At 50.7% G+C, this 15,240-nt stretch overlaps 1 protein-coding gene across 1 annotated transcript in view; it reads right to left on the bottom strand.

Moving 5' to 3' along the window:
• The window catches only part of LOC143923719 (uncharacterized), a 174,914-nt gene extending 160,331 nt beyond the window's left edge, over window positions 1-14,583 (bottom strand). Inside the window, exon 1 of the mRNA XM_077447530.1 lies at window positions 14,403-14,583. Coding sequence (XP_077303656.1) covers window positions 14,403-14,448 — 46 coding nt within the window. The 5' untranslated portion in view covers window positions 14,449-14,583. The remainder of the gene's footprint in view (window positions 1-14,402) is intronic.
• Window positions 14,584-15,240: the final 657 nt, after the last annotated feature.

Here is a 15,240-nt window from a genome sequence, read left to right as displayed (position 1 = left end):
GTTCGCCCAACTTTGTCCGTCAAACAGTTTCGGCAAACAGTCCGCTCAAAATTAGCATGGACGGACATGCCCACACACGACGAACGAACAGTTTGCTGAAACCGTGCGCGATGACGTGAACGGCACGTACGACGGGACGAAAAATACGACGTCCTATACACTGCATTATAACTTTCGGCGTGTAAATCCTTTCTGAGCATGCGCGGAACTTAGTTTGACAAACAAGCCTACACACGGGCGGACTGTTCGCTCAAACAAGGTTTCAGCGGACAGTTTTACGGAATTTCCGAAAAACCTTGTTCGTCAAACTGTCCGCTGAAACTGTCCGCTGAAAGCCCACACACGAGCGGACTGTCCGCCCAAACACTGTTCAGCGGACAAAGTTGGGCGAACAGTCCGCCCGTGTGTACGCGGCCTCACGGAAACAGTCCGATGGAGACCACACACAGTCGGAATATCCAACAAAACAGTCCGATAGGACACATTCCGTCAGAATCTCGGACCGTGTGTACAAGGGCTTAGAGGTAACAGTTCATGGCTCCAAACAGAGCTATAGTCTTTTTGTGGTTTAAGCTCACCCAACAGGTACATGATCCAGAAATGGACATTTCCACACAGCGTGCTGCTGTGTCTCTTTCTCTCTTACACAACAGCTCCACACTGACACTTTCAGCACACCTCATAATAAGTAGGTCTGAAGGGGAAGTACCTGCCTTCTTTGATTAACCCCCTCTTAACCCTGCCCCAGGCTGACCCTCTACAGTTCGTATACCCTATTTGTACTCTTCCATCTGGCACTAAGAAGGGTTGGAATAGCTTCTTCCGGACAACCAAGGGCTTCTAGCCTTTCCCTCTCAAGAACCACACCCTGAGGTGTAGACACGACGGGCACGGATGTAACATTGTGCCTTGGGATAGTAGATCCGGCCTGAGAGGCAGGGGAACCGGATCTTGATAGCTGAGGAGCAGCAACAGAGGGAACCAAGGCCTGTTGGGCCAGAATGGAATCACTGCAATGATCTCTACCTTCTCTGTTCTGAGCCTCCGAAGGAATTGCAGAATCACCGGAACTGGAGGGAAGGCATAAGCTTTCTGAAACCTCCAACGATCTGTGAGATCTATCCCAAATGTCTGAGGATCCCTGAACCTCAAGTAATATTTGGGCATCTTTTGATTGCACGGGGAAGCGAACAGATTAACCTCTGGAGACACTCCCAAGGTCAGAAGCCACTCGAATACTTCTCTGTGGATGGACCACTCGTTGTTGTCCATCTCGACACGCGATAGGAAGTCCGCCTGAATATTCCGGATCCCTGGGATGTAAACCGCAGAGATGTTGGACAAGTTCTTCTGAGCCCAGTTCATTATCGGCTCCACTTAATAGAGACCAGCTGCGAGTTCCACCTTGCTTCCTTATATAAGCCACCACAGTTGTATTGTCGAACTTTAGCATTACCGAAGAATTCGCTACTAGATGGTGAAACGACAGGAGCGCCTGGAAGGCTGCCCTCAACTCCAGAACGTTGGAGACAACCCTTTGCGACGGGAATGTCCACTTGCCCTGAGCCACATCTGAAAGGCAATGAGTGCCCCATCCTCAATTGCTGGCATCTGATGTTACCGTGACCCATGAGATGGGAATGATCGAATGGTGATTGCGCAGATTCTTCCTTGAAGCCACCAAAGAAGAGACGTCCTTATGGCTGGGGTGAGGAGTATGCGCAGTGTCTGGCTGGATGAATCCCACTGCTGCAGAAACCCCTTCTGAAAGGGACGAGTGTGCCACTGGACTCACTTCACCATGGGGATAGTAGCTGTCATTGTGCCAATCACCTTCAGGCATTGGAGAGCAGAAAGGTGAGACGACGCAAGGGCTGCATGGATCCTGTCTCGTATTACTCCACCCTTCTCTTCTGGAAGGGAGATAGTGCCTTCCACCGTGTTGAACTTAGCCCCTAAAAAGACGAGGGATTGTGTTGGATCTAGATGGCTCTTCTCTAGATTCAGAAGCCACCCAAAATCTTGCAGGGTGGAGATAACTAGATTTTTGTGCTCTAAGAGCTGATCTCTGTTCTGGGATAGCAGAAGCAAGTCGTTGAGATAGTGGTGGAGACGAACACCTTTGACTCGGAGAAGGGCCATCACGGCTAATAGAACCTTGGAGAAGACCCGCTGAGACGTTGCTAACCCAAAGGGAAGACATGTAAACTGTAGATGTTGTTTGCCTACCGCAAAGCGGAGAAACTGCTGAAAGTCCTTTGCCACGGGAACGTGGAAGTATGCATCCTTCAAATCGATTGATATCAACCAGTCTCCCAGATGCACTGACTGCTGAATCGTAAGCAGAGATTCCATTTTAAATTTTTCCTTGCGAATAAAGGAATTGAGATGGGTCAAATCTATCACCGGCCTCCACGTGCCGTTTTTCTTCTGAATCATAAACAGAGGGGAATACATGCCTTTGCGACGTTCGTCTTCTGGAACGGGTACGGCTGTGCCTTGATCCAGTAAACAGTTCATGTAGGTCAATAGGACTTGTTTTTTCTCTTCTGATCCTGGAAGAGTTGTGGGAACAAATCTTAATCTTGGGGTGTTGACGAAAACCCATTTGTGACCTGAGGATACTGTTTTGATGGTCCAATAATCCCGAATTGAGGCTGCCCAAACATGCCTGAAGTGGAAAAGACAAGCCCCCACCTGACATGTTTGAGCTGGCCCAATTTCAAAAGGATTTAGCAGAATCCTGGTTGCCAGACGAACCACATTTTGAGGTCTTTTTGAAGGAAGACTGCCTAGACTTCCATGATCTTGAGAACTCCCGGCCAGGCCTATAGCTGCACTCTTCCCTGGTGCGATCAGAGTTCTGCCTCCTTGGAAATGGACGTTTTTGGTTCTGAAGATATCTGTCCTGAGGGAGAAACGCAGATTTCTCACCCGTGGCCCAGGATATGGCACTATCGAGCTTATTGCCAAACAAAGATGTCCCCTGTCAGGGAATGATTAGACCAGACTGTGTGGACTGCACAGAAGGAACCCAAACGCATGTGAATGAAGTAATAACGTGTTTATTATAAATAAAAAGGAAAATGAAAACAAACAGTGCACTACCAACCAGAACAAGTAATATATATATAATAAATGGAAACTACCAGTGACGTCAACGGAAGCCAGGCCGAGGTCAAACACCGGGGAAACAGTAGAAGTGTAAGGACGGATGGATGGGCTGCAGAGCAGGGATCAAGGTAGCAGGAGACAAGAGGGACGGGTCCAGGATGGGCTAAGAATCAGGAAGGGACAGGTCAGGTAAATACAAAGTTCAGGTCCAAAGGTTCAGGTCCAAAGGTTCAGGTCCAAAGGAGAGAGTGTGATACTGAGACAAGCATGTTAGGGCTTGCTGGGTCTTTATAAGACTACTGATTACCCTCACGTAACAGCTGATCGCTGCAGGTGCTGTCTGCTCCACACTGCCGGAGTACACCCGTTGGTGAGCGCTGGTACTACAGTCCAGGGATCCAATAGTGCCACCAGGAGGTATGTCCTCTTATTACAGGCCCTGGGTGTTAGAAGACACCCGCTGGTGAACACTGGTACTGCAATCCAAGAGATCAACAGCGCCACCAACGGGTGGACCATTTCATGACAGTACCCCCCCTCAAAGGAGCGGCCTCCGGACGCTCCAGCTAGGTGTAATTGTCCACAGTTAATGACCTCAAACCACACCATGGATGAGGGCACGTCAAGCTGGGTACAGGGCACATCAGGGCAGACAGCGGGCAAAGGCTCTGGGTCTTTGAGCTGGGCAGCGATCTCTGGGTCCTTAGGCCGAACAGCAAGTACTGCAAGGGCAAGCTGGATTACAGGCACTGGCTCAGCAAGCTGAGTAATGGGCCCCGGCCCAGCAGGCTGAGTGACGGGCCCCGGCTCAGTGAGCTGGACACCAGGCACTGGTCCGGCAAGCCAAATAACGGGCACAAGCTTAACAGGCCAATTAATGGACACTGATTCAGAAGACTGGGTAGCGGGCCCCGACTCCGCAGACTGGGTAGCGGGCCCCGACTCCGCAGACTGGGTAGCGGGCCCCGACTCCGCAGACTGGGTAGCGGGCCCCGACTCCGCAGACTGGGTAGCGGGCCCCGACTCCGCAGACTGGGTAGCGGGCCCCGACTCCGCAGACTGGGTAGCGGGCCCCGACTCCGCAGACTGGGTAGCGGGCCCCGACTCCGCAGACTGGGTAGCGGGCCCCGACTCCGCAGACTGGGTAGCGGGCCCCGACTCCGCAGACTGGGTAGCGGGCCCCGACTCCGCAGACTGGGTAGCGGGCCCCGACTCCGCAGACTGGGTAGCGGGCCCCGACTCCGCAGACTGGGTAGCGGGCCCCGACTCCGCAGACTGGGTAGCGGGCCCCGACTCCGCAGACTGGGAAACTGAAACATCCGGCTGGGAAACTGAAACATCCGGCTGGGAAACTGAAACATCCGGCTGGGAAACTGAAACAACCGAAACTGGAGCATCCGAAACTGGAGCATCCGGCTGGGAAACTGGAACAACCGAAACTGGAGCATCCGGCTGGGAAACTGGAACAACCGAAACTGGAGCATCCGGCTGGGAAACTGGAACAACCGAAACTGGAGCATCCGGCTGGGAAACTGGAACAACCGAAACTGGAGCATCCGGCTGGGAAACTGGAACAACCGAAACTGGAGCATCCGGCTGGGAAACTGGAACAACCGAAACTGGAGCATCCGGCTGGGAAACTGGAACAACCGAAACTGGAGCTTCAGGCTGGGAAACTTCAGGCTGGGAAACTTCAGGCTGGGAAACTTCAGGCTGGGAAACTTCAGGCTGGGAAACTTCAGGCTGGGAAACTTCAGGCTGGGAAACTTCAGGCTGGGAAACTTCAGGCTGGGAAACTTCAGGCTGGGAAACTTCAGGCTGGGAAACTTCAGGCTGGGAAACTTCAGGCTGGGAAACTTCAGGCTGGGAAACTTCAGGCTGGGAAACTTCAGGCTGGGAAACTTCAGGCTGGGAAACTTCAGGCTGGGAAACTTCAGGCTGGGAAACTTCAGGCTGGGAAACTTCAGGCTGGGAAACTTCAGGCTGGGAAACTTCAGGCTGGGAAACTTCAGGCTGGGAAACTTCAGGCTGGGAAACTTCAGGCTGGGAAACTTCAGGCTGGGAAACTTCAGGCTGGGAAACTTCAGGCTGGGAAACTTCAGGCTGGGAAACTTCAGGCTGGGAAACTTCAGGCTGGGAAACTTCTGGCTGGGAAACTTCTGGCTGGGAAACTTCTGGCTGGGAAACTTCTGGCTGGGAAACTTCTGACTGGCAAGCTGGAACTTCTGACTGGCAAGCTGGAACTTCTGACTGGCAAGCTGGAACTTCTGACTGGCAAGCTGGAACTTCTGACTGGCAAGCTGGAACTTCTGACTGGCAAGCTGGAACTTCTGACTGGCAAGCTGGAACTTCTGACTGGCAAGCTGGAACTTCTGACTGGCAAGCTGGAACTTCTGACTGGCAAGCTGGAACTTCTGACTGGCAAGCTGGAACTTCTGGCTGGCAGGCTGGAACTTCTGGCTGGCAGGCTGGAACTTCTGGCTGGCAGGCTGGAACTTCTGGCTGGCAGGCTGGAACTTCTGGCTGGCAGGCTGGAACTTCTGGCTGGCAGGCTGGAACTTCTGGCTGGCAGGCTGGAACTTCTGGCTGGCAGGCTGGAACTTCTGGCTGGCAGGCTGGAACTTCTGGCTGGCAGGCTGGAACTTCTGGCTGGCAGGCTGGAACTTCTGGCTGGCAGGCTGGAACTTCTGGCTGGCAGGCTGGAACTTCTGGCTGGCAGGCTGGAACTTCTGGCTGGCAGGCTGGAACTTCTGGCTGGCAGGCTGGAACTTCTGGCTGGCAGGCTGGAACTTCTGGCTGGCAGGCTGGGACATCAGGCTGGCAAGCTGGGACAACAGGCTGGCAAGCTGGGACAACAGGCTGGCAAGCTGGGACAACAGGCTGGCAAGCTGGGACAACAGGCTGGCAAGCTGGGACAACAGGCTGGCAAGCTAGGACATCAGGCTGGCAAGCTAGGACATCAGGCTGGCAAGCTGGGACATCAGGCTGGCAAGCTGGAACAACAGGCTGGCAAGCTGGAACAGGCTGGCAAGCTGGGACATCAGGCTGGCAAGCTGGGACATCAGGCTGGCAAGCTGGGACATCAGGCTGGCAAGCTGGAACAACAGGCTGGCAAGCTGTTACAACAGGCTTAGGTGGGCCACCGGATACAACTGGCATGCATGCAGGCTGGACCGGGTTGGTTAGTGCGGAGGCGGGTTGGGTTACTGGCATGATTGTGTGGGTCGGAAAGAATTTTCGTTTCTTTTTTGACTTAGCCGCTGCAGCTTTGTATGTAGGTGCAGGGCTGTGAGAAAACAAAGTATCTGGGCAGAAGGAAGACCAAGGAACAGTAGCAGGAGGAGGGGTTTGTGGGACTGTTACAGGTGGAGGAGAAGAGGCAGGTGGGTTGCAGGCAGGATAGGTGCTACACTTGGTGACAGGATAGTAGTATTTGGTAGGAAGTGGAGTAGACTGGGCTGTAGCTGAGGTTGCCATAGGCAATGAGGAGATAGATACTTGGGAAGGCAGGTGGTTAACGACAGGGCTGGAAGGTTGTGGTTTAGCTAAATGCAGGAGATCTGACCATGCCTGTAGCACAGGTTGAACAAACACTGATTCACACACAGCCTGACTAACCAGAGATTGCACTGAATGGATGCAATCAGACAACACCTGCTGAGGACAAGGGGAATAACATTCCATGAAATAGGCTGGGTCATCCTCTAACAACCATACCAAAGATACAACTTGGCTCAAATTGAAGGGGGGAGAAAAATCACCACTTACTTTGGAATTACATGTCAGTACTAGCTCTGCACATAATTGGATTAAGGGCTGAACATCCCCAAATGACATGTAGCCCTGATCCACCAGGGAATGGGCTGATCGGACGGTCTCCATCAGCCGGTCACTAGACCACCTCTTTAGAAGCTGGCGACAATATTCACCATTCTCTTCTGCCAGCAGAGAATAATACATGATTTCATTGAAATCCATATTGGCAGACTAACAGGTTAGGATGGTTCCTCAATGCAGCCACGTCTGGTCAGGAATGGTCTCAGTATACTGTCAGGGAATGATTAGACCAGACTGTGTGGACTGCACAGAAGGAACCCAAACGCATGTGAATGAAGTAATAACGTGTTTATTATAAATAAAAAGGAAAATGAAAACAAACAGTGCACTACCAACCAGAACAAGTAATATATATATAATAAATGGAAACTACCAGTGACGTCAACGGAAGCCAGGCCGAGGTCAAACACCGGGGAAACAGTAGAAGTGTAAGGACGGATGGATGGGCTGCAGAGCAGGGATCAAGGTAGCAGGAGACAAGAGGGACGGGTCCAGGATGGGCTAAGAATCAGGAAGGGACAGGTCAGGTAAATACAAAGTTCAGGTCCAAAGGTTCAGGTCCAAAGGTTCAGGTCCAAAGGTTCAGGTCCAAAGGTTCAGGTCCAAAGGTTCAGGTCCAAAGGTTCAGGTCCAAAGGTTCAGGTCCAAAGGTTCAGGTCCAAAGGTTCAGGTCCAAAGGTTCAGGTCCAAAGGAGAGAGTGTGATACTGAGACAAGCATGTTAGGGCTTGCTGGGTCTTTATAAGACTACTGATTACCCTCACGTAACAGCTGATCGCTGCAGGTGCTGTCTGCTCCACACTGCCGGAGTACACCCGTTGGTGAGCGCTGGTACTACAGTCCAGGGATCCAATAGTGCCACCAGGAGGTATGTCCTCTTATTACAGGCCCTGGGTGTTAGAAGACACCCGCTGGTGAACACTGGTACTGCAATCCAAGAGATCAACAGCGCCACCAACGGGTGGACCATTTCATGACATCCCCTCAAAGTGGATACGGCACCAAGCCTGTTTAGATACTGGATCCGCCAGCCATGGACGGAGCCATAACACACGGCGTGCTGAAACAGCCGCCAACATATCCCGAGACATCAAGCGAATTACATCAATAGATGCCTCCCCCAGAAAGGCAGACGCCATTCTGATTTCTTGGATAGGAGAATCTTTAGCTGTTTCAATAGAAATGCCCCTCAAGAATTCTTCAACATTGTCAGCCCAGGATTCTATGGCTTTAGAGACTGCTGCCATTGCAAGCACTGGCTTGCATGCCATTCCAGATGTCAGGTAAATCCTTTTCAAGTCCGAATCCATCCGCCTTTCCAAAGGATCTTTAAAAGATATAGTATCTTCCAAAGAAAGAGTTAAATATCTCACCAAACGTATGAGTGCTGCATCCACCAGCAGAGCTGACTCTAGGGGTTTCACATCCTCTTCCTTAAAAGGATAGAGTTTCAGAATTTTTGACTGCATGGAACTCTTTTTATCCATCTTGCTCCATGAGGGCTTTCACACTGGTGCGTGCTGTGATCAACAGGTCCTGGCCAATAATTGATTGATGCGACCCGCTGATTGGCTCAGTGATTTACTGAAGAGAGCTCTGTGTTGGTAAACAGCACAGAGCACTCTACACTGACAGGCGCTCTTGCTGTTTTTTGTTTATTCCCTGCAAAGCAAGGAGAAAACAACAAGATCGCTTAGTAAAAGCACCACATATAGTGCCTTGAAAAAGTATTCACACCCCTTGAAATGTTCCACATTTTGTCATGTTACAACTAAAAACGTAAATGTATTTTATTGGGATTTTATGTGATAGACCCACAAAAGTGGCACATAATTACATATATGTCTTTGGTTGTAGCATGACAAAATGTGGAACATTTCCAGGGGTGTGAATACTTTCAGTGATACAGACTGGAGTGTAATTGTGTTTCTGTAGGAGGGGAAGACTGACAGGCTGTAGTGACCCAGCGCTGCATTGGACATCTCCTTGTGCTGTGTGCAGGGAGCTGAGGAGCCTGCTATGCTGAGATTTGTAGTGCCATAGAGTCTCTCCTCTCTCCCTATCTTGCTTTCGCCTCTCTTTCCCTCACTCTCTCATTGCCTCTTTCTGTCTTTTCTCCATGTCTATCTACCCCCTCTCTATCTCTCTCCCCTCCCTCTCTCGCTCCCCCTCTCCCTCTTTCTCATTCTCTCTCTACCTCTCTCCTCCCTCTTTTTCTCTCTTCCCCCTTTCTCTTTCCTCTCCTCTCTCTCTCTCTGTCTGCTCCCCCCTCTCTTTCCCCTCTCTCCCTCGCTCTCTCCTCTCTCTCTCTCCCCTTCCCCCTTTCTATCCCCCCTTTCTCTCCCCCCTCTCTCCTCCTCCCTCTCTCCCCTCCCCCTCTCCCCTCCCTCTCCCCTCTCTCTCCCTCCCCCGCTCTCTCCCCCCTCGCTCTCCCTCCCCCCGCTCTCTCCCCTCCCTCTCTCCCCCTCTCTCTCCTCTCCCTCTCTCTCTCCCTCACTCTCTTCTCCCTCTCTCTCTCTCTCCCCCTTGCTCTCTCCTCCATCTCTCTCCCCTGCCCCCTTTCTCCCCCTCTCTCTCGCCTCCATCTCTCTCTCTCCCCCTCCCTCTCTCCTCTCCCTCTCCCTCTCTCTCTCTCCCCCACTCTCTCCCCTCCCTCTCTCCCCCTCTCTCTCTCTCCCTTCCCTCTCCCCTGTTTCCCCTCCCTCTCTCTCCCCCATCCCTCTCCCCTCCCTCCCCCTCTCTCTCCCCCTCCATCTGTGTCCCTCCTCTCTCCCCCCTCCCCCTCTCTCCCCCCTCCCTCTTTCTCTCCCCCCTCCCTCTTTCTCTCCCCCTTCCCTCTTTCTCTCCCCCTCCCTTTCTCTATCCCCTCCCTTTCTCTATCCCCTCCCTTTCTCTATCCCCTCCCTTTCTCTCTCCCCTCCCTGCCTCTCTCTCCCCTCCCTCTCCCCCCCTCCTTCTCTCCCCCTCCCTCTATTTCCCTCCCTCTCTCTTCCCCCACTCTCTCTCCCCTCCCTATCTCCCCCTCCCTCTCTCTCTACCCCTCCCTCTCTCTCCCCCTCCCTCTCTCCCCCTTCTCTCTCCCCCTCCCTCTCTTTCTCCCCTCCCTCTCTCTCCCCTCCCTCTCTCCCCCTTCTCTCCCCCCTTCTCTCTCCCCTTCCTCTCTCTCCTCTCCCCCTCCCTCTACCCTCCCTCTCTCTCCCCCCACTACGATCTCTGTCTCCCCCCTCCCTTTCCCCTACATCTCTCTCTCTCCCCCTCCCTCTCTCTCTCTCTCTCTACCTCTCCCTTCCCTCTTTTTTCTCTTACCTCTCCCCTCTCTCTCTCCCCCTCTCTTTCCCCTCTCTCTCCCCCTTCTCTCTCCCCCTTCTCTCTCCCCCTCTCTCTCTCCCCCCTTCTCTCTCTCCCCCTGCCTCTCTCTCCCCCTTCTCTCTCCCCCTCTCTCTCCCCTTCCTCTCTCTCCTCTCCCCCTCCCTCTCCCCCTCCCCCTCCCTCTCCCTCTACCCTCCCTCTCTCTCCCCCCACTACTATCTCTGTCTCCCCCCTCCCTTTCCCCTACATCTCTCTCTCTCTCCCCCTTCCTCTCTCTCTCTCTCTCTCTCTCTCTCTCTACCTCTCCCTTCCCTCTTTTTTCTCTTACCTCTCCCCTCTCTCTCTCCCCCTCTCTTTCCCCTCTCTCTCCCCCTCTATCTCTCTCTCTCCTAATTATTGTGGCACAGTAATTAGGAGATGTTCATAGGTAAATAGACTGTGGCATAGAAGTACAGTGTATAAAGCAACTAAACCCAGGTTCTGACCATAACAGTTGGGTCAGGAGGAGGCATGGAAAAGAGTTTTAGTGGGAAGGGGTTCGAGCTTATGGGTTGTACTTGCCCCCGGGGCCAAAAGTTGCTAATCAGCCCCTGGCTCCCACAATCCCTGTGCTGAGTTCCCTGGGCTGTACACCTGCTGTGCCCATTATGAGGGGATCCAACAATCCCTGTTCTGTTCACCTGCTGTGCCCATTATGAGGGGTTCCCACCATCCCTGTGCTGAGTTCCCAGGTCTGTACACCTACTGTGCCCATTATGAAGGGTTCTTACCATCCCTGTGCTGAGTTCCCAGGTCTGTACACCCGCTGTGCCCATTATGAGGGGTCTCACCATCCCTGTGCTGAGTTCCTAGGTCTGTACACCTACTGTGCCCATTATGAAGGGTTCCTACCATCCCTGTGCTGAGCTCCCAGGTCTGTACACCTACTGTGCCCATTATGAGGGGTTCCTACCATCCCTGTGCTGAGTCCCCAGGTCTGTACACCCACTGTGCCCATTATGAGGGGTCTCACCATCCCTGTGCTGAGCTCCCAGGTCTGTACACCCACTGTGCCCATTATGAGGGGTCTCACCATCCCTGTGCTGAGCTCCCAGGTCTGTAAACCTACTGTGCCCATTATAAAGGGTTCCTATCATCCCTGTGCTCAGTTCTCGGGTCTGTACACCCGCTGTGCCCATTAGTTGGGATTCCCAACATCCCTGTGCTATTCTCAGCTCTGCAAACCTACTCTGCACTTTATGAGAAGTTCCCATCACCCCAAATTCCAAAATTGTCAGAAGATATGGCAGGAAGATCTCACTGTGGGAATATCCAAATTGTATAAGAACCCATGATCCATTGGGCTCCACCTATACCTAAACCTTCTGTAACCTTTCTCCACATTGTAGTAAACTAAGCCCTTAGTACACATCTGGACAAGCCCTCAATTTTGACCTGCCAGCGGACTGCAGTCATGTCCCTAATTTGTCTCTGGACTTCTTGGTATTAAACCCTGGGTAGAGCTTAAAGAAGAGAAAAATAGGTAAAAAAAATCATTGCAGCTGGTGAGTTGCAGAACAGAACTCCCTGTTCACTTTATTGGAGCTGGAGCTCAAAGAGCAGGCATAAAGCGGGGGAGGGGAATGTGTATGGCAGTGCCACGTGGGCTTGTCACTTTACCATTGGGGCTTGTGATTTGTATTTAATTAGTCAGGTAATAGGACAGCAACCATCAGTCCTCAGGTAACGTCCTAACCCTAAGGATTATCATAGATAACAAATGTTAGTTTCAGATTACAATGAAATATGAAAATGTAAAGTTACATGGCTAAAAATAAAGATCCTTATCCTAGTATTGTAAATATAGCCTAATGTCCATTCAACCGATGATTTATTTATTACAGGTACTTATATACTGCCAACAATGTACATATATATTGTACATTAAAGCGGAGGAGCACCCTTAAAATAGCATTAATATTCTTAAAAATGTAGCGGATGGCATTTTGGACAAAGTGTCACACGCATGTAAATGTAGTTTTTGCTTCAGAACAGTAGGGGTTCTGAGGGTTAATTACATAGGTTGGCCTTGGCATCAGTCTGGCTGGGCTGTGTTAGAAGTTCTGCCTGGTCATGTGAGCAGTGAGGTGCACATGACAGGCCAGAACCAGGCCTGGTTGGACGTTTTGAGTATCAACCTTCTCGGAACCAATCAGTGGGAGTGCCGGGCCCCGCTGGGGCATCTGGGAAGGGGTACTTAAGATGTGTGGGTCATGTGTTTAAGGGAGAGGAGTTAGTGAGGCCCGTGTGGTCTGTTCTGGTTCCAGGACCGGGGTAGCCCCGTGAGGGGTCCTGGTCACGGGGTGTTCGACATCCCGCAACATGATCCTGTTAGAGGCCCCCAATAGACCCGTCTGGTCTTGGGATCCGTCTGTTCCCAAGTTTCGGACCCGGCTGGTCCGAGGCGCAGTAACTGAGGGAGGATTCAAAGTGTCCGGGTGTGCTCTCGGCATTGAGAGACGCCACAGCGGGAAGTGGCATCCTGAGAAGTGCCTGGTTACTGAGTTGGGAAGGAGATTGACAAATTCACGCTTTTCCAGTACCATTGAGGAGACAGAGAACGTTCCAGGTACTGAAGGAAAAGGTTCCTGTTCACCCTTAGTTACAACTTGTCCATGTTCATAGGATTGTTTCAAGTTTGAGTCAACGTGCTGACTGCCATGATCTCTGGCTAGAGATCTGTTCAGCCTTGAAGTACCCAACTGCGAGTGGCTACTCTCTGGGTGGAATTAGAGACTTTGATAGACCTGCAGTTCAAGGTGCCTGAGTTCTTCACCCGTTCCCTCTGTTCCCATGAGAGACTGTGTTATTGGATGTTACTACTGCAAAATAAAACCTTTTAAAAAGGACTTTATTCGTGTCAGCGTTTAAGTCATTGGGTATCAACCCTAGGAACCCCTAAACATGGAAGAGCAGGCCAGGAGGAGGTAACCGGTAAGCCCATTCAGTCAAGGCCGCTCTGCAAGTTTATGGGCGCTACAAAAAAATGTGAAAAAAAAATTGAAAAAAAAAATGTAACTTACCAGAAACCCCTGTTGCTAGGCAGTCTTCCTAATCTGTCTCTTCCTATTCCGCTGCGTTTCCTCCTCTTCCGCGAGCGGCCTCCGTTGCCTTCTGGGACATGTGTCCCAGAACACAACAGGGCCATTCACAAAGCACCGCACGACTCGAGCATGTGCAGTAGGAAACGGGAAGTGAAGCCACAAGGCTCCACTGCCTGTTTTCCTTCATTAAGATGGTGGCGCCGACAGCCGATCCAGTGGACGGATCGGCCTTGGGTGGCCGACATCATGGGCTCGCTAGACAGGTAAGTGTCCCTATTAAAAGTCAGCAGCTATAGTGATTGTAGCTGCTGACTTTAAAAAAAACACATTGCGGCCGGAACACCCCTTTAGCATCAGTCCTTGCCCTCAAGGAGCTTACAATCTAAGGCCCCTAACTCACATTCATACATACACATATTAGAGACAACTTAAGCCTCATACACACGATTGGATTTTCAGCATGGAATTGTGCGATGACAGACCGTTGTCCTAAAACCAGACTGTTAGTACGCTCCATCAGACAATTATTGTCCAGCTTTCCGCCAACAAATGTTGGATGGTAGGCTAGTACATTTTCAGCAGACAACAGTCTGTTGTCAAATTTTCATATCGTCTGTACACAAGTCCATCCCACAAAATTCCAAAGTACAAACACGCATGCTCGGGATAAATGCTCACCAAACACGACATTAGGAAGGGGCCCAAAGGGTGGCACTCAAGAGCTGAAATTCCACGTAGTACATCATTACCATCGTTGTGTTTTCCGACAATTGTGTGCCGTTAGTATGCAAGACAAGATCCTGGCACATGCAAAAGTCTGACGCTCTGTTGGCCAACAATGCGATCGTGTGTACCAGGCTTAAGACAGGGTCCAAAGGAGTGAATGTTGCCTTTTGCCTGGCTGCCACTACACTAGTGGGGAAACAACCGGGGACACAAATCAGTGGCCCTTTCAGGGGTTAACACTACACAAGTGAGAAGTATTACCCTTTATTTAACAATGAAGTATAACCAGCTGATTTGCATTAAAAAAAAAAGAAAGATCTGAAAAGTAACTGACCTGTGGAGCACAGAAGATAGAAAAGCCAATCAATTCCTCCATTCATTATGTTGCTTGTTTCTGTCTTTGGTAAAGTTGTGGCCCCGTGTCGCTGTTAGTTGTAGTTGAAGCTTGAGGAATGAACATTTATTTAAAAAAATCTGGACTTTATGTAGGGCGTAAAACTTTTTCTGGAGTATATCCAGACATAGAAACTCCTTTCACTTTCTGTTTTGCATAATCTTAACTGCTCAAAGCACAACCAATCTGCTTGGCCTCAAACTTACATTTTGCTTAACCATTCCTTTTTATCTTAATTCATTTCCAGAATTTAACCACAGCCGAGCCATACCTTCTGTCACATCATATTTGCGCAGCGGTCTTACAAGCGCACTTTTTTGTGAAAAAAATATACCTTTTTGAATTAAAAAATAAGACAACAGTAAAGTTAGCCCAATTTTTTATATATTGTGAAAGAGTAAATTGACACCCATCATGTTACGCTTCAAAATTGCGCCCATTCGTGGAACGGCAACAAACTCTTACAGAGGAGGTCTAGGGCTAGAATTATTGCTCTTGCTCTACCAATCATGGTGATACCTCACATGTGTGGTTTGAACACCGTTTTCATATGCGGACGCTACTCGCGTATGCGTTCGCTTCTGCACGCGAGCTCGGCGGGACGGGGCGCAACTTTTTTTTTTCTTATTTATTTTACCTTTTTTTTTTTTTTACACTGTTCTTTTAACAAAAAAATTTGTCACTTTTATTCCTATTACAAGGAATGTAAACATCCCATAGCATGGCATGATCAAAAACATGACAGGACCTCCTAAATATGAGATCTGGGGGTCAAAAA

The sequence above is a fragment of the Lithobates pipiens genome, unplaced genomic scaffold (genome assembly GCF_037356315.1).
Source record: "Lithobates pipiens isolate NorthernLeopardFrog02 unplaced genomic scaffold, aLitPip1_a1.2 Scaffold_22, whole genome shotgun sequence".
Taxonomy (NCBI): Eukaryota; Metazoa; Chordata; class Amphibia; order Anura; family Ranidae; genus Lithobates; species Lithobates pipiens.
This window is presented reverse-complemented; position numbering and strand designations above follow the sequence as displayed.